Source organism: Dermochelys coriacea, chromosome 6, assembly GCF_009764565.3.
Source record: "Dermochelys coriacea isolate rDerCor1 chromosome 6, rDerCor1.pri.v4, whole genome shotgun sequence".
In the NCBI taxonomy this organism is placed as follows: Eukaryota; Metazoa; Chordata; order Testudines; family Dermochelyidae; genus Dermochelys; species Dermochelys coriacea.
In genome coordinates, this window is record NC_050073.1 from 10466975 (window position 1) to 10494955 (window position 27981).

The 27981-nt window shown below is 44.9% G+C and overlaps 1 protein-coding gene and 1 long non-coding RNA gene across 3 annotated transcripts; one reads left to right on the forward strand and one right to left on the reverse strand.

Moving 5' to 3' along the window:
* Positions 1-26431, forward strand: CD5 (CD5 molecule). Of its 2 annotated transcripts, none has more exons than XM_038406993.2 (10): positions 1-169; positions 14963-15001; positions 17061-17354; positions 17760-17810; positions 18981-19295; positions 21785-21916; positions 22930-22983; positions 24199-24321; positions 24772-24871; positions 25052-26431. In XM_038406993.2, exons 1-9 carry the CDS (start codon positions 118-120, stop codon positions 24855-24857), a joined length of 1146 nt encoding a protein of 381 aa, XP_038262921.1. In that variant the 5' UTR covers positions 1-117; the 3' UTR covers positions 24858-24871; positions 25052-26431. The 2 variants fall into 2 exon arrangements, with proteins under 2 accessions (XP_038262921.1, XP_038262922.1); XM_038406994.2 differs by having other exon boundaries at positions 17064-17354.
* On the reverse strand, positions 10375-19062 carry LOC122460584. The gene is made up of 2 exons (XR_006281984.1): positions 18743-19062; positions 10375-15041 (listed from the first exon to the last, which is right to left on the reverse strand). It is a non-coding gene; the product is annotated as an uncharacterized LOC122460584 (long non-coding RNA).
* Positions 26432-27981: the final 1550 nt, after the last annotated feature.

Here is a 27981-nt window from a genome sequence, read left to right on the forward strand (position 1 = left end):
CCAGCCCCCTCCCTTTCCCCATGCCAGGTAGCAGAGCAGGCTGGGGTGCAAACACCCACTCGCTCAGCCCCGAGCTCACAGATTCAGACGGGGTGGAGGAGGGAGAGACCCGGCCCGATGGGATTCCAGCAGCCGGCATTCATCTCGCTGGTCTTGGTGGGGATGTGGGGTGAGTACTCAAACTGGCCTCTGCCATTCAGGGACTCAGTGTGGCTGCCCTGATCTACAGAGGAGTCCCAGTGTGTGTGAGCACCCTTCCCTCTGCAGTCGGGGCATGCGGCAATCACACATCTTCTTGCCACTGCAGGTGTCCAGCCAGGGGAACCAGGGCAGGATAGATGAGGTCCTACTTAACTGGTGCAGAGATGCAGAGATCCCCTAGGTGGAGTGGTAGATTTCACCCTGTCCTAGCTTTGGTTTTCAGGAACTTAAAACAATGAGCTAGAGCCCCAACTGTGGTAAATTGGCATCACTCCATTGGTGTCAATGGGCCAGATTCCTAACCAGTGTAAATTGGCTTTGCTCCATTGGCATCGATGGGCCAGATCCCCAAATGGGGTCGATCTATCTCACTCCACTGGGGCTGATTTACACCAGATGAGGAGTTCCCAAAGAACATCTGCTGTGTCTTTGCATTTGCAACCTCGGTCGGGCATTGTGCTTAGCGGTTTAACATAATAACGATACGTCATATTTATGTGGTGCTAAAGTGTGTTTGGTGATTTACTCTTCAACATAGGCTGATTAAAGAACTAAAAACCAAACATAGATGGTTTTGCATCAGCCAATAAAATGAGCAGAGCCCCATAAATGAAACCAGCCTTCTATTTAGCACTGCACCTTTTGAAATAAAGCAGGGCTCTAAACCATGAAGAAATATGAGGCCGAGCCTCAGCAGGTGTAAAAGGGCATTGGCATCAGTGGAGTTACAGTCGATTTGTACTACCTGGGGATCTGGCCCATTGACTGCAATGGAGCTATGCAAATTTACACCACCTAAGGATCAGGTGCAAAAAGCAGTTATGCCATGGCTCCATCTTGTGCAACTACCAGGTCCTCCATCCCTCCCGTTTGTCTATTTATTCACCAATTGCATCTTGTTGTAATCCTAGATCAGGAGCTCTCTGGGGCAGGAACTAGTCTCTCTCTCTGTTTGTTCAGCACTGAATACAACAGACCTTGACCACTGACTGGGCCCTGCAGCCACTTCTGCAATACAAATAAGAAGCATAACAACATGCAAAGCGGTAATTCTGTGAGTCCTGTAAAGCGTGTGAGCGAGGACTCGAAATAAGGGAAAGCAGCGTCAGTTTTTCTTGAGTCATTTCAATCTGGATGGGCCGAGCTCCAGTTGGTCAGGAGATTTTCAGTGAAGTGGTTTTTCACCGGAGAATGCTGATTTATCAAAACCGAATATTTACGCGGGAAAGGAAATGGTTTGGGATGGTTCCTCAGGTCCAGGATAGAATTTCTGGTCAAAGTGAGAGACAGAGCCCCACCAGGGCCTAGCCAATAGCCTTCCGGTTTGGGCACTTCCCTGCAAGACGGCTGGTTTCAACTCGTTTATCTGAATCAGGCAGAGCAGGGATTTAAACCAGCGCCTCCCATACACTGGGTGAATACCCTAACCACTGGCTTATTCTGAGGTCTCTCTCCCTCTCTGTTTTTTACTGAAAAAAATTTGAAAAGGCCTCTCCTTTGTCCCAGTGCATCACAGGAGCTTTTTTTGAAATCTCAAACATTGTTGCAGGACAGGAAAACCATTTCCCGCCCAGCTCTGTTGAGAATGTACTGATGCACATGTCCCCAACACAGGGCAGGCTGGCTGGTGTGCCCCTCTGTCTCCCTGTCTGGTATCTCTGAGTCCACCTACAGCAGGTTTTGGGATTCTTGTCTCTGTCTCAGGGTGGGATCTCACAATTTTTCCACTCTTAGACCAGGAGCTAGGAACACAGTCCCGCTTACACAAACCAGCTACCATCCTGCAGGCCCTACTGGGCTTGGGGAACCTATGACCAGGTATAGCAGCCAACAGCCGCCTTAAACACAGGATTTTTTATTTAGCAGCTGGAAAAAGGGATTTGAAATCAACAGCCAACCTTCATGTGTGTCTAATGTAGGGCTTAAAAGGAGCTATTCAGAAATTCCACCTCAAATTCACACCCTACCTTATTAATCCGGAATAACTCTCACATGTGGACAAGCCCTTACCAAAATTCTGCCATCCCACCATGGTGACCAAAGCAGATCACATTTCCTCAAACACCCCGCAGACTCCCATGTCTCAATCTGGTTCCCTCTGGCATCCCTTTTTTAAACCTTGCCAAGATTTTTTGCTCCTAGAGGAGGTTTATTCCAGGGTCGGTAGGTTTTGGTCCCTCCTGGCAAAACCAATCCTGAAGGCTCAAAGGGAATCAAGCGAGAGCCACTGGAGCTAATTGCTCAGCATTGTCCCATAATGACTCTAAAGCGGCGAGTGATAGTGACCATCACAAACCACCTCCTCTTTCCTGCCTGACCCCCGTGAGAAACACTCAGACCAAAATGTCCATGCAGAAAACACCATCCCAATAACCAGGCCAATATACAATCGCTACAGGGCACCCCATATTCACCTCAGTGCCACTGGAAAACCAGCCCTCCCGTTCCCCTGATAGCCCACAGATTGTGTCCAGATTGCATGGTCCCATCTAACTGAGGTTGTAAGCACCTTAGGGCGAGGAGCGCATATTCTGGAGGCATTGCACAGGGCCGGCTGTGCTGTCAGTGCTTAACAAATGCATAACAAACCTCCTCATTGATAACAACAGCCTGGGGACTAATCCTACTCTGGCTGGGGGACCCAGAGGTGACTCGAGAAGAGGTAAATGTCTAGATCTTTTCCATCTCTTCTCTTTCTGGGACAACCTGGCTCTAGGGCTTTATTCAGTCCCTGTCTGGGCGAAATTTCTGCTGGGCTAGCATAGCACCAGTCAGGATGTAGCCCATCGACTTCAATGGGCGTTTGCCCTGAATAGTAATTTCAGGTCTGTAATAAGCCCCCCTCCCCACCCACCAACACAGCCAAAGAAGAAGCAGAGGAGGGACTATGGAAGAGGAAGGGAACACAGGGGGAGACACACAGGACTTGATAAATTAGACTGCTGTACTGAACCAGCCTCTCGGCACAGCCAGTCTGCAGCTGAGACCCAATGCCTAGGAGGTAGGAAGCTGCTTTCCCCTACAGAACACATCTGTCTGTCAATCACCATGGCATCTAGGCACCAAATACAAGATCTAAAGGCCTCAACATGGAGGTCAAACCCACCCAGACAAGGGTATGCATTAGTAGGAGCATTGCCAGCAGTTCGAGGGAAGTGATTATTCCCCTCTATTTGGCACTGGTGAGGCCACATCTGGAGTACTGTGTCCAGCTTTGGGCCTCCCACTGCAGAAAGGATGTGGACAAATTGGAGAGAGTCCAGCAGAGGGCAACAAAAATGATTAGGGGGCTGGGCACATGACTTACGAGGAGAGGCTGAGGGAGCTGGGTTTATTTAGTCTGCAAAAGAGAAGAATGAGGGGGGATTTGATAGCAGCTTTCAGTTACCTGAAGGGGGGTTCCAGAGAGGATGGAGCTAAGCTGTTCTCAGTGGCAGCAGATGACAGACCAAGAAGCAATGGTCTCAAGTTGCAGTGGGGGAGGTCAAGGTTGGGTATTAGGAAATACGATTTCACTAGGAGGCTGGTGAAGCACTGGCATGGGTTACCTAGGGAGGTGGTGGAATCTCCATCCTTAGCCGTTTTTAAGGCCCTGCTTGACAAAGCCCTGGCTGCGATGATTTAGTTGGGGTTGGTCCTGCTTTGAGCAGAGGGTTGGACTAGATGACCTCCTGAGGCCTCTTCCAACCTAAATATTCTATGATTCTATGATCAAGGAGGGATCACAGAATCATAGAACTATAGGACTGGAAGGGACATTGAGACATCACCAACTCCGGGCTCCTGCACTGTGGCTGGACCAAGTAAGCCTACGGCTCAGTCCATTTTCCCCTTTGCCCCCATTTATCTGATACACCTTAGGCCCCTCCCCCTCTAATTTTTCTCCCACTGGTGCTCAACTACCCTGGAGGTGGCAATCTCTTTGCATGGGGCCATACGTTGCCCACTTTATTCACCCTAGAGGTGCCCAGAGGGGTCAGTAGGGCTCTGCATGTGCCAGTGATGCAAGCCAATTTGGGTTCCAAACCTCGTCATGTAGCTAAGCCAGCCTTGCAAAAATCCATCAGACACATTTGCCAACCCAAGCAAAAAATCTGCTAGCAGCCCTGAGTGATGAGAAAGAGAAATCTAACTCTATCGGACTCACCCCTCAGAAAAATAAAATAAAAACCACAATCACTGGCGCCAGGAGAATTGAAATCTGTGAGGCTGCATTAATAAAACACAGTCCTGGCCATCGGAGGCCACTTTGTCTTCTCCACCACTTGTCTGTTCACGCTCCTGCTGTGTGTCATGGATCAAGGCCCCAATGTGCTAGGCATTGTACAGACATGCATAACAAACAAATGGTCCCTGCCTAAAGGCCTGGTCTACAGGCAGCTTTTGTACTGGTCTATCTATTTCGTTTAGAGGTGTGATTTTTACCAGCACAACCCCCAGTGTGGACACAGCTATACCAGTATCAGGTTACCTTATACCAGTTTGTACTTTATTCCACTTCTCATAAGGAAATAAGCTATGCCGGTATAAACACAGTTATGCCGATATAACGATGTCCACACTCGAGGAACTGTGCCCCTTTTAATGACACTGGGATTGTTAAAGCAGTATAACTTTCTAGTGTAGACAAGGTTAAGTATTGTCTAAATCCTAGACTGTGAGCATTCTGGGGCAACAGCTGCTTTTGTATTGTTTATACTGAGTCTAGTACAAAGGGGTCTTGATTCCTGACTGGGACCTGGAAGTGCAATAGCAGCCACACACAATAATAAATGAAGATTGAATGCCTTTCTTAAAACTACACTCTAGCTCAACCACAAGAAATGTGCTTGATTCAGGAATCACTGGGTGAATTCCATGGCCTCTGTTATATTGGATGATTATAATGGCCACCTTCTGACCCTAAAATGCTGATTTTTAGTAGGTCTTGTAATATAGGGAAAGTTTCAGAAGACTGGAAGAAAGCTAATGTGTCAATATTGTAAAAGGATAAACGGGATGAATCGGGTAATTATAGGCCTGTCAGCATGATATCGATCCCAAGCAAGATAATGGAGGGGTTGATACAGAACCCAGATAATAAAGAATTAAAGGGAGGTAATATAATTAATACCAATCAACATGGGTTTATGGAAAGCATATCTTGTCAAACTAACTTGATATCTTTTTTTTTTTATGAGATTACAATTTTGGTTGATAAAGGTAATAGGGTTGATATAATATACTTAGACTTCTGTAAGGCATTTGACTTGGTATCGCATGACATTTTGATTAAAAATATAGAAAGATATCAAATTAACATGGCATGCATTAAATGGATTAAAAGCTGGCAAATGGTAGGTCTCAAAATGTAACCGCAAACAGGGAATCATCATCAAATGGATGTGTTTCTAGTGGGGTCCCACAGGATCAGTTCTTGGCCCTATGCTACTAACATTTTTATTAATGACCTGGTAGAAAATGTAAAATCATCACTGATAACATTTTTAGATGACATAAAAATCCAGGAGTGGTAAATAATGATACAGAGTAATCTGGATCACTTGGTAAACTGGGGGGCAAGTAGACAATACGTGTTTTAATATGTATGCACCTGGAAACAAAGGATGTAGGCCATCCTTACAGAATGGGGGACTCTATCTTGGGAAGCAGTGACTCTGAAACAGATTTGGGGGTTATGGTGGATAATCAGCTGAACAGGAGCTCCCATGCGATGCTGTGGACAGAAGGGTAATGCTATCCTGGGATGCTTCTATGGGAATCTCAAATAGGAGTAGAGAGGTTTTTTTATCTCTGTATTTGGCACTGGCATGATTGCTGCTGGAATCTTGTGTCTAGTTCTGGTGTCCATAATTCAAGAAAGATGTTGATAAATTGGAGAGGGTTCAGAGAGAAGCCTCAAGAATGATTAAAGAATTAGAACCCATGCCATATAGTGAAAGACTCAAAGAGCTCAATCTATTTCACTTAACAAGAGAAGGTTAAGGGGCGAGTTGATTACACTCTATAAGTACCTATATGAGTGACAAATATTTAATAATGGGTGTTATGTTGTCTGGAGTAGCTCGTGATTAAGACTGCCTAGTTCAGGGCAGACTGTCAAAAACATCCCAAACTGGCGGTACATTCTATAATTAGATTTCACCAACCCAGTACCAGAGTACTACAATAGTCTTATAATGGAGTTCACGGACAGTCCCCTTAGACTCTCCAGTCTATCTTGCCACCTAGGCAAGCTGGACTATGTGATAAATGGTCCCTTACACCAAAATAAATAAATAAATAAATAAATAAATAAATAAATCCCAAAATATTCAGGTTACCTCCAGCCCCAAGAGACCAATCACTCACCCAGATCAATTTGTGTCCTAGATCTCACATCAAAGACAGTGCTGGTAGCCAATTCTAAAGTAAACTAACTAAAGGTTTATTAGCTAAGAAAAAGGAATGAGAGTTACTGAGAGGTTAAAGCAGGTGAAAATATCTGGACAATCTATAATTCCAAATGGTAGCAGAGATGTAATAATCTGTCAGTTTCCCAAACAAAAAACAAACAAAAAAAAGTCTCTCAAGGGTACCCAGAATAACTCTGGGGATCTCCGTCTTCTTCTTCAGTTATTCTGCCCTGTTAGAATCTAAACAGTCCACAGATGAAGAATTTTTCCTTGTGTCCATATTTATAGCTTCTCACAGAAAACAAGCTGACACATAGACTCTTTCTCTGATGCCAGATTTCAGAGTAGCAGCCGTGTTAGTCTGTATTCGCAAAAAGAAAAGGAGTACTTGTGGCACCTTAGAGACTAACAAATTTATTAGAGCATAAACTTTCGTGAGCTACAGCTCACTTCGTCGGATGCATTTGGTGGAAAAAACTGATGCCAGAGAATGAGGAGCGCAATTAGAGTCTTTGATCTCCGATCATCACACACAGTGACCACTTGCTTTGAAATTAGCACTCTCCTGTTAAAAGAAAAGGAGTACTTGTGGCACCTTAGCGATTAACACATTTATTTGAGCATAAGCTTTCGTGAGCTACAGCTCACTTCATCGGATGCATTTGGTGGAAAAAACAGAGGGGAGAAATGCATCCGATGAAGTGAGCTGTAGCTCACGAAAGCTTATGCTCTAATAAATTTGTTAGTCTCTAAGGTGCCACAAGTACTCCTTTTCTTTTTGCGAATACAGACTAACACGGCTGCTACTCTGAAACCTGTAAGGAGAGTGATCACTTAAAATGAGCCATCACCAGCAGCAGGGGGGGAAAGGAAGAAAACCTTTCATGGTGACAAGCAAGGTAGGCTATTTCCAGCAGTTAACAAGAACATCTGAGGAACAGTGGGGGGTGGGGTGGGGGGAAATAACATGGGGAAATAGTTTTACTTTGTGTAATGACTCATCCATTCCCAGTCTCTATTCAAGCCTAAGTTAATTTTTTCCAGTTTGCAAATTAATTCCAATTCAGCAGTCTTTCGTTGGAGTCTGTTTCTGAAGTTTTTTTGTTGAAGGACAGCCACCCTCAGGTCTGTAATCGAGTGACCGGAGAGATTGAAATGTTCTCCGACTGGTTTTTGAATGTTATAATTCTTGACGTCTGATTTGTGTCCATTTATTCTTTTACGTAGAGACTGTCCAGTTTGACCAATTTACATGGCAGAGGGGCATTGCTGGCACATGATGGCATATATCACATTGGTAGATGCGCTGGTGAACAAGCCTCTGATAGTGTGGCTGATGTGATTAGGCCCTATGATGGTGTCCCCTGAATAGATATATGGACAGAGTTGGCAATGGGCTTTGTTGCAAAGTTCTTCAATTGCATTCCACAAGGCTTCTTTCTCATTTGAAGGGTTATTTATAGGGCTGTCAATTAATCACAGTTAACTGAAAAAAATTAATCACGATTTTAAAAATAAATGCAATTAATCACATTTTAATCGCACTGTTAAACTATAGAATGCCAATTTAAATGTATTAAATATTTTGGATGTTTTTCTACATTTTCATATATATTGTATTCTGTGTTGTAACTGAAATAAAAAAGTGTACAAAAACTAAACAAATTAAAACTTCTGCACCTACAAGTCCACTCAGTCCTTCTTGTTCAGCCAATCGCTAAGACAAAAAAAGTTTGTTTACATTTACAGGAGATAATGCTGCCCTCTTCTTAGTATCATAGAAGATTAGGGTTGGAAGAGACCTCAGGAGGTCATCTAGTCCAACCCCCTGCTCAAAGCAGGACCAACCTTAACTAAATCATCTCAGCCAGGGCTTTGTCAAGCCGGGCCTTAAAAACCTCTACGGATGGAGATTCCACCACCTCCCTAGGTAACCCATTCCAGTACTTCACCACCATCCTAGTGAAAGAGGTTTTCCTAATATCCAACCTAGACCTCCCCCACTGCAACTTGAGACCATTGCTTCTTGGTCTGTCATCTGCCGCCACTGAGAACAGCCTAGCTCCATCCTCTTTGGAACCCCCCTTCAGGTAGTTGAAGGCTGCTATCAAATCTCCCCTCACTCTTCTCTTCTGCAGACTAAATAAGCCCAGTTTTCTCAGCCTCTTATCATAAGTCATGTGTCCCAGCCCCCTAATCATTTTCATTGCCCTCCACTGGACTCTCTCCAATTTATCCACATCCTTTCTGTAGTGGGGGGCCCAAAATGTACGCAATACTCCAGATGTGGCCTCACCAGTGCCAAATAGAGGGGAATAATCACTTCCCTCGATCTGCTGGCAACGCTCCTACTTTTGTAGCTGGCATTGCAAGGTATTTACGTGCTAAACATTTGTTTGCCCCTTTGTACTTCAGCCACTGTTCCAGAGGACATGCTTCCATGCTGATGACGCTCGTTAAAAAAATAATGTGTTAATTAAATTTATGACTGAACTCCTTGGGGGAGAATTGTCTGTCCCCTGCTCTGTTTTACCTGTATACTGCCATATATTTCATATTATAGCAGTCTCGGATGATGACCAGCATATGTGGTTCATTTTAAGAACAAAAAGAAAAGGAGTACTTGTGGCATCTTAGAGACTAACAAATTTATTTGAGCATAAGCTTTCGTGAGCTACAGTTCACTTCAGAGCTTATGCTCAAATAAATTTGTTAGTCGCTAAGGTGCCACAAATACTCCTTTTCTTTTTGCGAATACAGACTAGCACGGCTGCTACTCTGAAACCTGTCATTTTAAGAACACTTTCACTGCAGATTTGACAAAACCCAAAGAAGGTACCAATGTGAGATTTCTAAAGATAGGTACAGCACTCGACCCAAGATTTAAGAATCTCAAGTGCCTTCCAAAATCTGATTAGGACGGGGTGTGGAGCATGCTTTTAGAAATCTTAAAAGAGCAACACTCTGATGTGGAAACTACAGAACCCGAACCACCAAAAAAGAAAATCAACCTTCTGCTGGTGGCAACTGACTCAGATAATGAAAATGAACATGCATCGGCCCATCCTGCTTTGGATTGTTATTGAGTAGAACCCATCATCAGCATGGACGCATGTGCCCTAGAATGGTGGTTGAAGCATGAAGGAACACATGAATCTGCATATCTGGCACTGACGCTGGCTACGACAGTGCCATGAGAATGCCTGTTCTCACTTTCAGGTGACATTATAAACAAGAAGCGGGCAGCATTATCTCCTACACATGTAAACAAACTTGTTTGTCTGAGCGATTGGCTGAACAAGAAGAAGGACTAAGTGGTTTTGCAGGCTCTAAAATTTTACATTGTTTTATTTTTGAATGCAGTTTATTTTGTACATAATTCTATATTTGTAAATTCAACTTTCATGATAAAGATATTGCACTACAGTACTTGTATTAAATGAATTGCAAAATACTATTTCTTTTGTTTTTTTACAGTGCAAATACTCATAATCAAAAATAAATTTAAAGTGAGTACTGTACACTTTGTATTCTGTGCTGTAATTTAAATTAATATATTTGAAAATGTAGAAAACATCCAAAAATATTTAAATAAATGGTATTCTATTATTGTTTAATAGTGCGATTAATCGTGAATAATTTTTTTAATAGCACGATTAATCATGATTAATTTTTTTAATCACTTGACAGCCTTAGTTATTTAGTTACAGGGGTGCACAAAATGTAAATGTTTGCCATTACATTATAACAGGATACAAATAAGTGATAACAATGCATGCAGCATCCCGTTCGTTTTCATGAAGTTCAAACACCAAAGACATTCTTATACATTTAACAATCACTTTGATCTATACTAATACACAAGTGAGTCGGCCTGGCTTCCAGCTCTGCATTTGTAAGTGTTCAGTGAAGTCTGGGGCGTTGGCATGCACTGGCACTTGGCCTGCCTGCGTCACAATGGGCTCTTCAGTCTAGCAGAGAAAGGTAGAATACCGATCCAACGGCTGGAAGTTGAAGCTAGACAAATTCAGACTGGAAAAAAGGTGTCAATTTTTAATGGTGAGGGTAGCTAGCTAGTGGAACAACTTACCAAGGGTTGTGGTGGATTTCTTGATCACTGACAGTTTTTAAATCAAGATAAGATGTTTTTCTAACAGATCTGTTCTAAGAATTATTTTCTAAGGCCTATGTTGTACAGGAGGTCAGACTAGCTGATCATCAGTGAATCTATAAAGTCACGCTAGTGCGGAGGGCCTGCCCAAGATCCCATGCCCTATTTATATTCTGTGTTAAGAATACTATAGGCCAGATCTTCAGCAGAGGTAAACTGAGGTAGCCCCATTGACTCTAATGGAGCTAGGGCCTATTTACACCAGCTGGGCTACTGATTTCATTGGAGTAACGCTGATTTCTACCAGCTGGGGATCTGGCCCATTCAGTCCAATCGGTTATGCTGATTTGCACCAGCTGGGGATCTGGCCCATTGATTCCAATGGAGCTATGTTGATTTGCACCAGCTAGGAGATCTGGATCCAAGTATTTAAAAATAACCAAAAATTCAATATTCAGGTGCGACATGAGCGGGAAAGTGCATGGAAACATGACCTATTCCTCACAGTGTCTTTGAATCACCTTAGATTGTCCTTGCACCATGTGAGCATTGCACAGCTGTGGGAGAGTGAGTGGGGGGGTGGTCTATTCTGCTTCTGGCAACATCAGCAGGTTGCCCGCTCTGGACTCTGTATTCCTGGCAATGACAATGGTGCAGGAGGCAGGAACGGCTAAGCTGGATTTCGAGATTCCGCAGGGAGCTAGTAGTGCTTACAATGGTTAGAAAAATCCTCCGTGAATTTGCGAATTGAGCACGTGGTATCTAGATTCATGGGTGGGAATCAGTGTGGAGCCCATGATCTCTTTGGAACAGACTGACTAGAACCACAGTTTAAATACTAGCAGCAATATCTTCCACAGGGGCTTTAACTTAGCGTCATCCAACGGAAGGGGGAGTGAATAATTGATGTGCCACCAGGGAAAGCTGCTAAGCATGTTACACATTTAATTAAACCGAAGGCCAGATGCTCAGCTGGTGTAAATTGATGTAGCTGCATTAACATCAAATAGAGCTACATTGATTTACACCATCTAGGGCTTTGGCCCTGAGTCTTTATATCAATAGCAAAAATCTTGAGCTACAGTCAAGCCGGAGAAAGGAAGGCTAGGGTACCCAAGAGATCAAGGCTTTATCCTTCTTCCAGAAATCTGAAATGCCAGCAGACGAGCTCACAGCAGCTAGGAGTGAGGTCTGGTAGTGATTTTTTAATGTGCATCCAAACAGAAATTACCTGTGAATTCAACCAGTCAAAGCGACCGGTCCTAAATACTAACGTGAATTTACACCGGATGTGGATCAGGTATAAACAGCCATTCTGTATCATGGATCCATCTTTTCCTGATACCTTGTCCTCTACCCCATCCCTCCCCTATTTGTGTATCCACTGATTGCATCTTGTTATAATTCTAGATTGTATACAAGGTTCATAATAATAACAAAAATTTCACAAGAGCCAGGAGCCTGGGGATATTCGCTTATAAAAATACATGACAAATATTCTATAGCGATGGGCCCAATGGCTACAGCTTACCCTGGTTTTACGGAGGCATGGTCAGGGCTTCACTGCAGAATGCAGAGCTGGTTTTGATAGGAGTTTAAAAGCACAGGTTTACTCTGAAAAGTGACCATATAGATATAATGGGCCAGATCCCCACCTGGTGTAAATTGGCCATAGCTCAACGGGAGTCAGTAAGTCAATGGACCAGATCCCCAGCTCATGTAGATCACCCTATTGATCTCAGCAGTGGACTAGTTCTTCTTATTCCACAGCCTTTCTCTGGCCCCGTGTCCTTTCCCCCTAAGTAGCCCATGAGACCGGTGCCCATCCGTGTGGGTGAGACGCTCTGACCATTCTTTCCAGCATGCATTGTCTTACATTAGATCGGAGTCAGACTCCTCTCCCCGAGCCTGATCTCCGGCACTTCCATGAGCTCCTGGCACACCACCACCAGCTGTACTAACCCAGCGAAGTCTTTGTGCTCTGCAGATGTCCTTACTTCGCTGTCCATTCCCTCCTCAAGATCACGGCTGGTAAGGGTTTCCTGTTGATTTTCCAGACAGAGCCCTTGGGGTAGGAATCCGCCTGCACTGCACAGCTTCCCATCAGCTTCAGTGGCACACAGTGAATCAGAGAATGCATTTAGTTTTGCTGGAGCCTCGCCATCCTTCTTTCAGCTGCTCCTGCACCCTCTGCAGCCTTTGGTGATCGCTGAAGGTGTTGGAGCTGCTACCATCTCACTCCAAATACTTTCAAGCAAGCTGGGCCAAATTTCCTTTAAAATGGGGTTTTCAGACGTGAACATGATCCCACTGGGATGCTGGCAGGGCTTGCACCCAGGGTCTTCAGCACTAAAGACATGAGCTGCAGGAGTGAATCCTCCCCCTAGAAGCAGGGCCAGACTCATAAAGATCTGTAGGCCAGCCACTGGCAGGACATGTGTCACACACACTGAGAGGCAGGTTGGGCTAATGGATAGGCCCCAGATGGGAACTCAGGAGATGTGATGTGACACTTCCCAGGAGTTTCCAGGGTTGTGAGGCACCTCTCCACCACCTGCCCTTAGCTTGAAGGAGCCTTGTCTGTGCGTGCTGGGGGTCAGCCCCCTGACTCCTCTGCCCACAGGCAACACAAGCACTGCCCTCTCAGTCTACACAGCCCCAGTGTCCCTCTGCAGGTTAGCAATTGGCACAATCCACCCCCCAAGTCCCTGTGAGCATCTCCCTGGAGTGCCCATCCCTCAGTCCACTGGACACTCACAGACTTCACACAGCTGCTGTTCCCAAAGGAACAGTATCCGGTAGCTTCCCAGTTACACCTGGGATCACCGCTCAGCTCAACTCATAGCACATCGATACATTTATAGGGAAATCAAGGATAAGTGTATTTAACAAGGAACAGCGGTTCAAGTCATAGCAAGTAAGTAGAAATATTGGAAACGATTGGTTACATGTCAAATAAAACCACCTCCTGCTGTCCAGGCCTAGACTTAACTAACAAGACACTTTTTTGGCTCACGAAGTTTAGCTCACCTAAAGTCTTTCTCCCAGCACCTAACAACCAGGCCAGCTAAACAAGCATGCTGGCGGCTTTTCCCCTAGGTGATGGATAATGGGGTGCCTCTGTACCCCCCGATAGAGTTCCAACAATCCAGTGTCTTCGCTTGTAAATGGGGTACCCCTCTGCTGCTTGTTATTGCCTGTCTAGAATCAACCCTGGAGACTTTGCTATCTCTTGATTAGCATTTGGCTCAGACTGTAAATAGTTGTTCATTGTGAAGCAAATAATAACCAATTTGCATATAGCCAGACTGATAGATAAGCATGTCCTGCTGGAAAGAAGGTTGTTTGTCACCTTTTGGTGACTGGCCCTAACTCACAAACCCGAAGAGCCTAATTTTCAGAATATATAAACAGCACTTTTCGTATTATCCACACCTACATTTCACAGTGGTGATGCTGATCAGCGTGACACAAGCTTTCAGCAGATGCCGTCTGATGAACTATTATGTAGAGACCAGACCCAGGAGATTCGTGGAACCCTTAGGCACCCCTGTATCCTCTGCCAGTAGGCATCAAGAGGTTGCTGCCCCGCACCTAGCTTCTATCCCCAGCTCTGACCTGCTGCGTGACCTTGGGCAAGTCCTTTCCCCTCTCGTGCCTCAGTTTCCCCTCCCACCCTTTGCCTGTCTTGTCTCTCTAGACTGTAAGCTCTTTGGGGGCAGAGACTGTCTCTCACTATGTGTTTGTACCATGCACCACAGGGCCCCAGTCTCCATTGGGGCTTGAGGTGCTTTTGTAATATAAATAATAATAATTGAACTGTGGATCAGAAAAGGCCCCAGACATGGAAGTAGCAGCAGCTCTATCACTTAGGACATTTAAAACAGGCTTGATATAGGGAACAATTCTGTACTGGTCTCATTGGGCCCCAAGAAATCGTTTGCATTGCTGAGGCCTGATAGTCTGTGCTTAGTTCCGTTGGGAGAGGGTATAGTTTGTGGTGTGATGATTTTATTGAAGGATAGCGAAGGCTCTTCCAAAAATGTTGCAGGGATGGACAGAAGATGTAGAGGAGACCATTCTAGCAGGAAATATCCCTCAGCGGGAGCATACTTTAGAACCAGGTGCCAAGGTTCCCTGGCCAAGAGGAATGGCGCAGCATTAGCTGCCTGGTTCCTAATGAGAAGTAGGTTTGAACTGTAGTCATGGCTGCCCTGCCCACATCACTTCTCCTGACAGTCTCTTCTCTTTGCAGTGACCTCCTACCAGAGTGGGGAAGGCCAGAAACCTGCAGGTCAGTGCATCTGTTGAAGCCTCTTTCAAGCCATGTTGATCTTGGATATAAAATAAAATTCAATCAGGCAGCCGTAAGTTACTTAGCTTGTTAGCAACCGGCTTAGTGTTCTGCGGCATCATGAGAGAGACTTATGCTGGGTTCCCAGCCTTGGTGTGGACATGGCCCCAGGATGTCATTGCAGCAAGGGTTAGCCAACCAGGCATAGCCCCCCCTCGTAGCCCTGGGATGCCTCGGACCCTGAGAAATCTTTGCGGGAGGATTGAGTCAAGCAACCCGGGCTCCAATGACTATATTTACCCCTCAACACTTCCAGGGCACCCAAGCCTCAGCTACAGAAGGGAAGTTTTGCAAAAATGTCCCACCATAGCAAACAACTCCACTGAGGTTAGCGATGTTGGGAGCCCTAATGCAGACATACTGCTAACTGAAAAGGAGTACTTGTGGCACCTTAGAGACTAACAAATTTATTTGAGCATAAGCTTTCGTGAGCTACAGCATCGGATGAAGTGACGAAAGCTTATGCTCAAATAAATTTGTTAGTCTCTAAGGTGCCACAAGTACTCCTTTTCTTTTTGCGAATACAGACTAACACGGCTGCTACTCTGAATACTGCTAACTGCCGCAGGGCTTTTAGCATCATGTCTTCTATCGCTGATCAGCCCAAGGCTAATCCACCTGGCAGCCCATCTATCCCAAGACTCCCAGTGTTTTAACATCATGGAGCTGCAACAGCACCGGCAACATTGCTCTAGTATAGACCAGCTAGACAGGCAGGCCTTCTCTCCATGCATACTAGTGTGTCTACACACTCAGAGAGAGAGAGACACACACACACTACTACACATCTGAGAGTCACACAAACAAACGAGCACCATTTCCTTCCTGCTCTGCTTCGCAAAACACCTGCTGACATTTCAGACAGCACTGGAGCAAAGGGAACTAACAGAAGACAGAGTGAGTTGAAGGCTAACTTCACTGCAGAAAAGGTGGGGTTTACATGGGGATAATTGACATGCATTCACTAGCCTACTGTAAAATCCTAGTGGAGACAAGGCACCTGTAGCTTTTACAAGGGTCAGGTCAGCCCTAGAGCTCATTGAGTTTTTTTTTTTCCTTTGGTGAATAGTAAATTTGCAGAAAAGTGCATTTTTCATGGCACCAGAACCATTCACAAAATTGTGTCAAATTTGGTAAATAGCGTTGGCTGAAAAAAATGAATTTTTTTTGGAAAATGTCTAAACAGTCCATTTTAGCCATTTCAAAATGATGTTTCCTTTCAAATTGTTTGCGGTGTTGTTGTAGCCGTGTTGGTCCCAGGATATTAGAGAGACAAGGTGGGGAAAGTAATCACTTTTATTGGATTGACTTGTGTGTTGGTGAAAAAGACAAGTGTCTGAGCTCACACACAGAGCTCTTCTTCAAGTCTCAAGCTCTGTGTAAGCTCGAAAGCTTGTCTCTCTCTCACCAACAAAACATGGTCTAATAAAAGATATTACCTCCCCCACCTTGTTGCATTTCAAAGTTTAGCTACATGTAAAAACAAAGGGTGAAAAACACTCAAAAAGGAAAATTAAAAAAAAATTCATTTGGGATCGAATGAAACATTTAGTTTAACCTGAAATGAAACAAAAACTAAAACAAATGTCATTTGGGGTCAAAAACAATGTTTCGATTGACCTGAAAAGATTTGTTGTTGTTTCGTTTCAACAAGAAAAAACAACAAAATTTGGTTTCAGTTCAAACCAAACTGATTTTTTTCCTGAATGTTTCAGGTCAGCCCACAAACTGAAAAATTGATTATTTGCTTAGCTTTGGTTAGCACTATCTCCCCTGCTGCCCGTAGTCAATCTTACCTATTTAACAACTACAGTGCCCTGTCTCCACTGGAACTGGACAGCAGGGGAGATAACATGTACTGGTTATCCTGCCATAAAACACACACTTTTTTGTGGCAAAGAAGACAAAGCTAAAGAGAGGGAGACAGACTCAAGGGGAGAGAGAGGAGAGATTTCCTAAACACTGCTCTTCTCTCTAATGTGCCGTTTTACTTACTCAGCAGAGTGGACCATGAGACTCACAGGCTTTCACTGCAGATGTTCGGGCCTGCTGGAGGTTAACACTTGGGGCAGCTGGAAGACAGTCTGTAGAAGTGGTTGGAACCAGACAGTCACAAAAATGGTCTGTGAATGGCTGGACTGTGGCTCCCCCTTAAGTGAGGTTCTCGAAATAGACCCAGAGCAGAAACCCAATGAAACGATAAAGCTGAGCTGCCAGGGGAATGAGTCTGCCCTCGGGAACTGCCGCTGGGAGAAATCCAACTGCACGCAGGTTCTGACCATGTTCTGCAAAGGTAGGTCTCGTCTTCCCCTCTGGGGTGTATTGAGGACTGTATTGGAATTACAAGCTACCACTAAGAGCAGGGGAACAGATGTTCTTGGTCCTGCTTGCAATCGGAGTCAGGCAGGAAAGAGCCAGCTTAAAGCAAGGTGGGTGAGTTGTATCTCGCTGCCTTAGGGGAGCAGCCTGTGTTCTCTCTCTGTGTTTTTGAGTTTTCATGTGCTACTGTTCTGAATTCTAAGAAATAAAGTAGAATTACACTGAAACCTTCCAGCAAGGGAAATTATCTTTTTTATTTAATTTCTTGCTGTGTCTATTCAGTGAACATAACACTCTTCCTGACTGCCTCCCTTAGAACTTGTGCCTGAGGCTGGGTCTGCGCCCTACTAAAACATTTTGGATACCCTTATCATTTCAGAACCGGAAAAAACCATCACTGCACCAACAACAACTGCACCAGAACCCACCGGTAAGGAAACTCCACACATCCAGGTTCACCAAATCCATTCAGATCCACATTCACTCTTCTGATAGAAATGGTTGCAAGTTACCACAGTTAAAGGTGATCATTAGGAGAGAAGATGCAAGAAATCAAAGGAGTCCCTCAGTGAAATTAGCATCTAGCAAATCAAAGCAAATGCTTCTTTGCACAGTGAGACATCTACCCATAGAACTCACTGCTGCAGGAGGCCATCTGTGTATGGGTTTTTAAGAGAGACATATGATCTTATGATGGATAATAACATTTGTAGGGAGGCCAGCTAAAATGTGGTAATTGTATCTCATGCTTCAGGGCATAAACAGATCCCTTCTGCGGCTGGAATGTAATTCCCCTTTCCCACCTGCACATTGGGCAAGATAGATTATGGGGGTTTCACCTGGCCCTGAAGCATCAGGTACAGGCTGGTAGTGGAAACACAACACTGGACTAAGTAGACAGCTGTCTGAACTGGTGCAGCAGGAGGCAGGATATTGAACTCCGTGGATCAATGGTCTAATCTAGTATGGCTTTGGCAGGGGGTGAGATATGAGATAAAATAGGCCAATGGTCTGTTATGGTAAAGCAGGGGAGGGAGCAGTAATTAGATCTAGTATGGCAAATCCTATGTTACTCTGATTATTAGATAGATCTGTATCGTGATGATAGATAGATAGATTACATTTTCAATTTAATGGGCATTTGGGTGATTTAATTTCAATATTGATGAAAACTCTGCTCAGGAACTGAACTACCCCACAGGGTCACAGCAGCCCCCTATGGCTGAGAAGATGTGGGCTGGAAAACACCCCCAACAGCTGTTCCCATTGTGTCAGGTGTAGATGAGAAGCTGGAATAAGGAAGGTGGTGGGGAGGGATATGCTGTCAATGCAGGTACGTGCCCCCAGTGGGATTGCACTTACCTACTGGGCCCAAGCTGTCTCCTAACAATTACCCACAGCTCACCACAGCTGGAGTCTATCAGGGTATGCCTAGGTATGCCTACTAGGGAGAGAAAACACCAAAATACTCCCCTGGTTAATGTGACCAAAAAAAGCAGCAGAAAGGCATTCCAGGACCTTTATCACAGGCAATGTTGGTAAATGATGTGAGATGATGTCACTGTCTGTAACAATCCCCTTCTCTTTGTCCTTCTCCCAGGCCCCCCCAGGATGCGGTTGGTCGATGGGAGGTTCTACTGCTCAGGGATTGTGGAGATCTACATGGGAGGCCACTGGGGAACGGTCCAGTCAAGTCCAGAAAACGAGACAGAGCTGGCCCACTGGGTTTGCCGGAAGATAGGCTGCGGTGATGCCTTAGAGCAGAAAAATCGGTCTTTCTTGGTGAAAAATGAAAGGCAGCATCTACCTGTCCAGTGGGAGATGGTGGCATCATGTGGAAGTGACTCTATCCCAGACTGTTTCTACAGAACCAGGAACTCTCAGGACAAAACTCCAGCCTCTGTCATCTGCTCCAGTGAGTGAGTTCATCTTAGTACAGCCAAGTCAAGTTCCTTTTTGCTTTCCTCTCGTGCTACGTTTCACCTTTACTCCTTTGCATTCTAAAGAGGCCAATCCATTCCCACAGCCCAGTTATTGCACGAGGTGGGCAGAGGGACTTACTCCACTGGCAACCTGCATGGCCATGAACCTAGTATCAGATTGTGGTACAACATTTCTAGAATAGCAAGGAAACTCCTCAAAAATATCCCCCTCTCTTCTATCTCCATGCCTACTGCTGGCCTCTGCTGCCTGTAACTGCCAGCAGTTTTGACCCTCACCTCCTCTTTTCCTCCCTCATCCCTTAGTCTGCAAATCTAAAAGTGTCAAGATTGGCATCACTTTTCCACACAATGGCATCCTCTGCATTAGCCTCAGAAATGCCGACTGTCAGTCAAAATTATTACCAAGTTTATTTCTAGTAACAACTATTTCTGACCCTGAGAATTTTCGGACTCTTGGGTTGAGAACAGTGCAAGCCAATGCAATGCAACACTGTACAAATGCAATGCTATAGGTTAAAATGCAATACAATGCAAATATAATATAAATACTCTGCAGCACAATACATGGCAATGCAATGCCATATGATGAAATGCTATTGAAATACAGTACCATAGATAGCATCCATTGCAATGCAAGCCCATATGATACAATACAGTTCAGAGTAGCAGCCGTGTTAGTCTGTATTTGCAAAAAGAAAAGGAGTACTTGTGGCACCTTAGAGACTAACAAATTTATTTGAGCATAAGCTTTCGTGAGCCACAGCTCACTTCACCGGATGCATCACGAAAGCTTATGCTCAAATAAATTTGTTAGTCTCTAAGGTGCCACAAGTACTCCTTTTCTTTTTGCGAATACAGTTCAATTAATATCCCATATGATGCAGTACAATACTACTGTACTAATACTCTGAACTTCTTAGCCACTTGTAGATGAGGATTTCCAAGCACTGTTCACACATTAATCATTAACCCTTATAATTTCCCTATGAGGCGTGATTATTGTCCCCATTTTACAGGAGGCAAAACCATAGACTTGCCCCGGATCACACAATGAATCAGGATTGAAACTCGGAGCACCTGCCACCCCAGCCTGGGGTCTAACCAACAAACCATGACTTCACTGGAATGGATAGGAATTTACTGCAATATCACGGGCTGTGAAATGCAGCAGTGAATGGGGTGGTTTTCATGGCCACATACACCACACAAACCACTATTAACTAGCAGCACTAGGTATGAAATGCACTGGAACCCCATCAGTCTGCCCATTGTTGTTAATTATTTGTATAACTGCAGCACCTGAAGGCCTCATATGAGATCAGGATCCCATTGTGCTAGGCACTGTATAGACACATCATGAGAAACAGCTCCCACCCCCAAGAGCTTCTATTCTCACTGCACAGGACAAAGGGTGGGAGGGGACACGGAAGTGAAATACCTTGACAATGATCACCCAGCAGGTTAGTGGGAGGGATGGAAACAGAATCCAGGTCTACCGATTGGCAGGCTAGTGTTCTACCCACTAGGCCACATTGCCTGTAGTCAGCTGGGTCATTCAGACATCCACTCGCCATGGAGTCTCACCAATCCCTGCTTGTCTCCTCACGCGAAGGCTTGGGGACAGCCAGAGCCCCTGTGAAGGGGTCATGGAGGTGTTCCATGAGGGGAAATGGGAAGTCCTGTGCGATTCCAGTTCATGGAGGAAATCTAGAGAGCAGCAGGTGTGCCAAGAGTTGCAGTGCGGGAAGGTCTCCTTGAGCGTCGAAGTCCCAGGTGCCAAGACGCAGGGAGTGTCCTGCAGTCAATAGCACCTCCAGGAGTGTTCCACTTTCAAAAGAGCAAGCTGCTCCAAAACGAGAGTCACATGTAAGCCAACAGGTTCTCTTGTGTTTTAGAGCAGTGCTTATCCCTCACGGGATAGGACCACTTTACATCAGGAAACAGGTCGGTGATGACCCTTTGGCTAGGTCATCCATGGGGATGGAACACAGGATCTCTGGATCTTACATGAGCTGCTATTCTTAGGCTAAAGAACTAATGCCATTAGCCTGGCGGCAGTAGCAGACTCATAAATCTTTTACGTGGACCAGCCACTCAAAGGGGACAAAGACCTACATGTGGCTGATGTACTAAGGAAATGGGGAGGAAGAGAAATTTGCCTGATCTACAGTCAACCTTTGCAAATTGCTGGGGTTGGAAATTGGGTAGAAGGTGGTGTTTAGGGGCAGAAGATGTGAGTTGAGTGAGATTTGCGATATAGATTGGGAGCTTGGAAAGGGCTTGGCATGGGGATTTTGGGTTGTAATTGAGTCTTTGGGGAAGAGTGGAAGGATTGGGGTTTAAAGTGGGACTCTTCTCCTAGGGATCACCAGAGGCTGGCTAAGCTGTCAAACTTGTCCGAAGCACTGGTATGTCTCTGGAGAGATGGGAATTAATCAGTAACTGCAGCTCCTTTTCCCAGGCCAGAATTTCAAGCCATGCTCAGCTGGGGTGGGAGCAGGAACCATTGTGAGCATCCTCCTGGCTCTGATCCTCCTTGGAGTTCTCATCATTATCTGTGGACCTCCTGCCTACAAGAAGCTACAGAAGAAATGTACGTGACAAACTCTTGCTGTAGGTGTGAGACCACTGATCCTGTTGCCCTTATCCCATAGCATGTCTGATTCCCTCAGCTTCACTCCTCCAAAGAGTCTAGGGCAAGTTCTCATCTCACTCACACAGCTGGGAGTCACTGTGCCTCTAGCTCCTATGTCTATTTCCCGTCTTCTTCTCTCCCTCTTTTTCTCCCAGACTCTCACTCTCTTCTCCTGCTCTGATGCTGGCTGTCTTCCCATGCCCTCTCCTTCTTTTGGCCTCTTTCCCACTTCATTACCTCTGGAGCAGTGGCATCACTGAGCTACATTGGCTGATGCATTGCTCTTAAACAAAAGGAGTTTTATATATTGTCCCTTTGAGGATTCAGGAGACACATACACATTTCTCCTGTTGATCTTGTACAGCAGTTTTTGGAAGGTGAGTTTCTGAGTCAGAGGGGTTTGGAGCTGTCCCTTTCCCACTCTTTGAAACACACCACAAATGCTTCTCCTCGAGATCCGTAATGGTCTAGCCCACACAATGCAGGCAAAATAAAAATGGAGTTCAGAATGGAAAAGCCTCTTGAATCACCCAGTGTTGTGTATTTCACAGGCTCCTGAGAGGCTTAGACATGGAAATGACACAAAGGCTCAGCCAGGCCCTGTCTTATCCAAATGATTTCTAGCACCTCATGTGTCTAGCCAGGAAGCAGAGGGATTATTTGATGTGGCTAGGAGACAAAAGGGAAATTAAGGCAGAACATCCAGAAAAATCTGCTCCTGACAGTGAGATCAATCAGGATGGGGAATAGTCTCCAAGGGAATCCCCATTGCTGGAACTGTGTGAAATCCAAATGGACAAAGCACTAGAAAATGCATTGTAGGGGCAACCCTAGGACAAGCTGATCTAATGTGGCTCTCCAGCCCCTAGTGCCTGTGATTCTGTGATGCGTATAAAATGACAGACCGGTCTGTGCCCATCTAACTTCACCCTTCCCTCCTCCACCGCACTTGCCTCTCCCTCTCCTTGCAGACTCCAAGAAGCAGCAGCGCCAGTGGATAGGCCCAACTGGATTACAGCAAACCGGTAAGGAGCAAGCACAAGACAGAGGCAGGTCTCTGCAGGTCACCCCTAACACTCTCATCTCTTCAGCTTCCTCTGAAGCATCTGATGCACTGCTGCGGTCAGTTTGATCTCAGGCACACAGGCCCCCTGGGCTCCGCAACTCAGCAACAGGATGGCTATTGTTCAGCCTGAGGGTTAAGTGGTTTACAGCCAACAACCACCACAGATGCTGAGGTTTCCCTCTGGTCCCACCATTTCACCACCTTCATTCAGGCTATCTGAATGATCACAGGGCCAGAAAACATCCCAGGTACAAGATGTGTCTGAAGCGGAAAATAAGCCCGAGGCTTCAGGAACGTCATATGTGACAGGGCTCTGGGACAAAAGATCCTATCCAAGCCCCTGAAATGATACTAAGTATCCCAGAACACTGCATAAAAAAGGTTTGTACACCCACCCCTGAAGTGCAGCCATCTCTGGGGTGGAACACAGCAGCATTGTACTGCTTTAAGGAGGCACAGTGAAGGATAATCTCTCCCATTGAAACTGCTGGGAGTTTTAGGCAGGGAGAATGTTATTACCCAGCTTAAATGACATTGGGATTTTAATGACCACATGTGGTCAGGACTGGGGCTTTATACCTCAACCAAAAGGCAGCACCTCCAGCAAGACAACACCCCCTCCTCACCAGACTAGTGGCTGGTTTCATACTTGCTCAGAAGGAAAAACGCCCCCTATTGATCACTTGTTGAAGGACTGTAATTCTTAGTACCATGCATGACTCACCACTATCATGTAGTGGGATGCGTAGTGCAGCATCCCACCTTGGGCTCATGCTGACTCAATGGTTCTTTAGTGACTCAGATGGGAAATTTGAGTCACACACCAATTCCAGTGGCACAGTACACTTCCACTTCGTTCCCACACTGGTTCAGTTCTTACTCAGCCCCGCTGACTGACAAACACTGGCCTGTTTGGGTTTGGGAGGTGCTACTGGCGGTTGGCGAATGAGGGTGAGGAGTTTCAACCACGGCTTTGGGGGAAAATGTTGAAAAAAGACTCGATATTTTGGTTAAACAATAAGACAGTTCTGCAGCTCAAAAGTAGAGGGAGTAGGGATGGTCTAGGTATACTTAATCCTGCCTCTGCATAGGGGACTGGAATAGATTCTTACATTGCTATGATTCTACCTTAAAGATGCAGTGACTAACAGTTCTCCATTGTGCTGCCATCTAGTTTCATTCCATCGCAACAGCACTGTCACTCTCAGGCCCCGTCAGGAAGGTCAAGGCGCACAGGATGAAGACAACGACTATTCTCAGACCCCTAAGAAGAACTCCTACCTTTCAGCTTATCCAGGTAAGAGACAGCACAGTGTATAGTGACCAGGTATGACACAAAAAAAGAAGCGGACAGGTAAGAACAAGGGAGAAGGGAAGGGAGACAGTCAGGCCTGCTTTGCAGAGATGGACTACAGCGTTTCCCTAGAATAGAGTGGGAATCACTCTAGGGGGGTTCTTCTTCCAGCTCTTCCACTCTAGCTTCAGGCAGATCAGTTAAACTCTCTGTGCCTCAGTTCCCCATCTGTAAATGAGGAGTAGTAACCACCTTTGTGATAGCTGGCTGAAAGGCACTTATGTGAATGCATGATGTAGTTGTTACCTCTTATGATTTTTGCATGACTTAAGAGGTACTGGGGATGGAGGACCTGATATTCATTCCTGCACCCCTGGTACTCCTCACAGAGGTCATTAGCACCTTGATCTCTGGCTGTGTAGTGAAGAGAGTGATGGTTTCTTCCTTTTACAGCTCTGGAAGGGGCGATCAGGTCTTCCAACCCTCCAGACAACTCCTCCGACAGTGACTATGACTTGCATTCTGCTCGGCGACTTTAGCCTCTTTCCCCCAGGTAAGCCATTCCCTAACTTTGGCACTGTATCACCAGGCTGAGCCATTCCCAAATCATGTCATCACCAAACCCAAGGAGGGGAGGGGAGGCACATGAGAGCTGAATCAATCGCTGTATTTGCGCTTCTCAAATTCTGGCAGCTAAGTGATTTTCTACATGGTTCGTTTTCTTGCCCTGCAGACAAGACGACCTGAAAAACTGACAGAAGAAAAAAAAATACCTGAGACGATCCTGCACTGGAATCATTTCCGTGTTACTACATGCAGCTGTAAAGGGTTTTCCCACACTGCCAGAGACATGAGACGGGGGAATCTATACAGCCCCAAATTACACATCCCTTTCCATGCACAGGGGCAAAGAGAATCAGGATGTCTGCCTTCTTTTCCCTCTAGTGACGTTTGGCAAGTCACTAAGGCCCAAATTTTCAAAAGCACCCCTAATTGTGCATGTCTCTATTTTTTGGTGTACAGCTTCAGACCCACCGGACCTAATTTTCAGCAGTATTGAGCAGTCACAGACCCAGCTGAAGTCAAGGGGCCTGTGTTTTTCATGCTAGGCATCTAAAATTTGGGTCACCCATGATCAGTGGATTTGATTTTTACATGTTGGTCATTAACTCTCTATTCTTTTCTATTCAGGTTCTTGTATTATGCCCATCGCTATGGTATGTGAGCACCTTCCTATGACAAATTCATCTAGCATTCATCACTTGTGGTTTCTTCTCCATTCCTCTCACTGGGAGGAAATGTGTGTATGTTTAAGTTGATTTGTTGTTGTTTGTTAAGGGCAGGCAAGTGTAAGAATTGTGCTTTACATTTGGGCTGTGAAGTGGTGATGTTTGTTTACTTAAGATATGTCTACATAACAAGCTGTAGCGTAGATACTTCCAACTTTAATGGAAGGGTTTTTTTCCATTGCTGCAGTTAATCCACCTCTCCGAGAGGCAGTAGCTAGGTCGACAGAAGAATTCTTTTATTGACCTAGCTGCGTCTATAGTGGGGGTTAGGTCAACCTAACTATGGTGTTTGGGGTACGAAATTCTTCACAGCCCTGAGCAATGTAGCTAGGTTGTTCTAATTTTTAAGTGTATACCAGGCCTTAGTCCCTTAGTCCCTTAATCCACTGATTGCAGAGTCTCCAGGCCTGCTCTTGCACTCTAAATCAGTTGAATACTTCACTATCTTCCAAGGATATTGTGAAGCTAACTTCATTATTGTCTGCAAGGTGCTCAGATACCAGAGTAATAAGCACCATGGAAAAGATTAGGAATAAACTGTCTTCTTACGTCACTTAGGAAGCCGTGATGATGCATGTTTGGCTCAGCAAATGGCTGAATGGTTGAAGTACCCGAGGAGTACAATATCCCATGGTAATGTGTATGTGAGTGGGGCTGGTGTGTATGTGTGGGGGTGTGCGTGGCTAGGTTTGTGAAGAGAAGGCATATGTAAGATCGAGGCAAGCGGGATGTGTGATGAGAGTGGGAGGAGATAATGTTGAACACAAACATGATTGAGATATTTAATAAGCAATAACAGTTGTAATAAAACTTTTTTTCTAGTAGTTATGCTTCTTTTTTCAATACAACAGAATGAGCTATACACTTGGGGGGGGGGTAAGGCACTAGACAGGAGACTTAGCTTCATCGTGGTTCTTTGAGTGACTGTGGGCAAGCCACTTATTCTCTCTGGGCCTCAGTTTCCCATCTGTAAAATGGGGATAATAATACTTCTCTTGTCTATTTATAGTGTAAACCCTCCAGAGCCGGGGCTGTCTCTTACTTGATTCATCTCCAGTGCCTAGCACAATTCAGGCACTATTGTAAAACAAATTAAGAAAAAGATTTTCCTAAAACCTGCTTCTGAAGTGACATGGAAAAATGGCATTGTCGAGCTCCATGCTTATTTCTCACAGTGAATTTCATATCAGTTCTCTCAGATGACATGAGAAAAGATGTTTCTACTAAGTGCCACAAGATCAGCCTGTTATCTGACATTAAGCTGGGACTTACTGGCTTGCATAAGGCTGACAATAAAGATTCAGCACCTGGAATTTAGCTGACGTGTGCTGATGATGCCAGACCCAGAATAGAATTCAGGTAACTCTTCCAAAGCTGCATAGGGGCTACGAAGTCAAAAATATGAAAGCCTCATTTGTCACTGAAGTCAACAGAGCCAACTCTGACTACACACGGGGAGCAGGCCTGTGGAGTAAGGCAATAACATTTTTATGTAGTCACTTTTCACAGCAAAATTATGCTTTAATCTATTTAATCTAAAAGGAGACTCAGTCTCATCCAGAGACCACTATAATTAATGCAGTATAAATTCCTAGAAAAATAAGATAGATATTTGCAGATTTTTAAGAGCCTTCTCTTAGACTACTCCTGAAATACACTTCACAGCCTACCCCACACTGTGGTGCTATTAAATTTATGGTGACACCATGCAGAAAATTTACCAAACCAATTCTTTTTAGAGAGGTTTCTGCTTCTGTCTTTCCCCTTCCCTATGACTAAAGAACATGTATGTGAAAATAGATTATCATATCTGATTCTGCGTTAATCCAACCATTCTTTGTTTTAACTCACTGTCCTATAATATCATTATCTCCACAGCAGCCAGCTGTTATGTCACAGACAGGCATACGATATCACTTGTGAAATAAACAACAAAACCCAGCTACGCTCTTCTCACCCAGACAAAATGAAGAAAAAACTCATTCCGTACATCTGCAGAGAGATTGTTTGAAACATATAAGTTTGTGCTATTGTTGCTGTTTCCAGTAGATAAAGAAACAGTGAGCCAGGGGGAACACACAGAGAACTTATATTTCCATGAATTTAAGGAACTAGTTAGAAAAACTTCACAAAACCAATATTAGAAGATCAATGACTAATTCTCTTTCACAGAAAGCTTTTCACAGTGAAGGTCACACCATCCATCCTGGGCGCTAAAGAACCACTCAGCTGGTGCTGTAGATGGAACAGACCAAACAATACTGATATGACAGGACTCGCCCTTTTTAAAAAAAAAATTAAAAACTTCAGCAATAGTCTTTGCTGGGTTTGTAATTGTGACTGGGTGTGTGTAACCATAGAGAGTGAATTACCC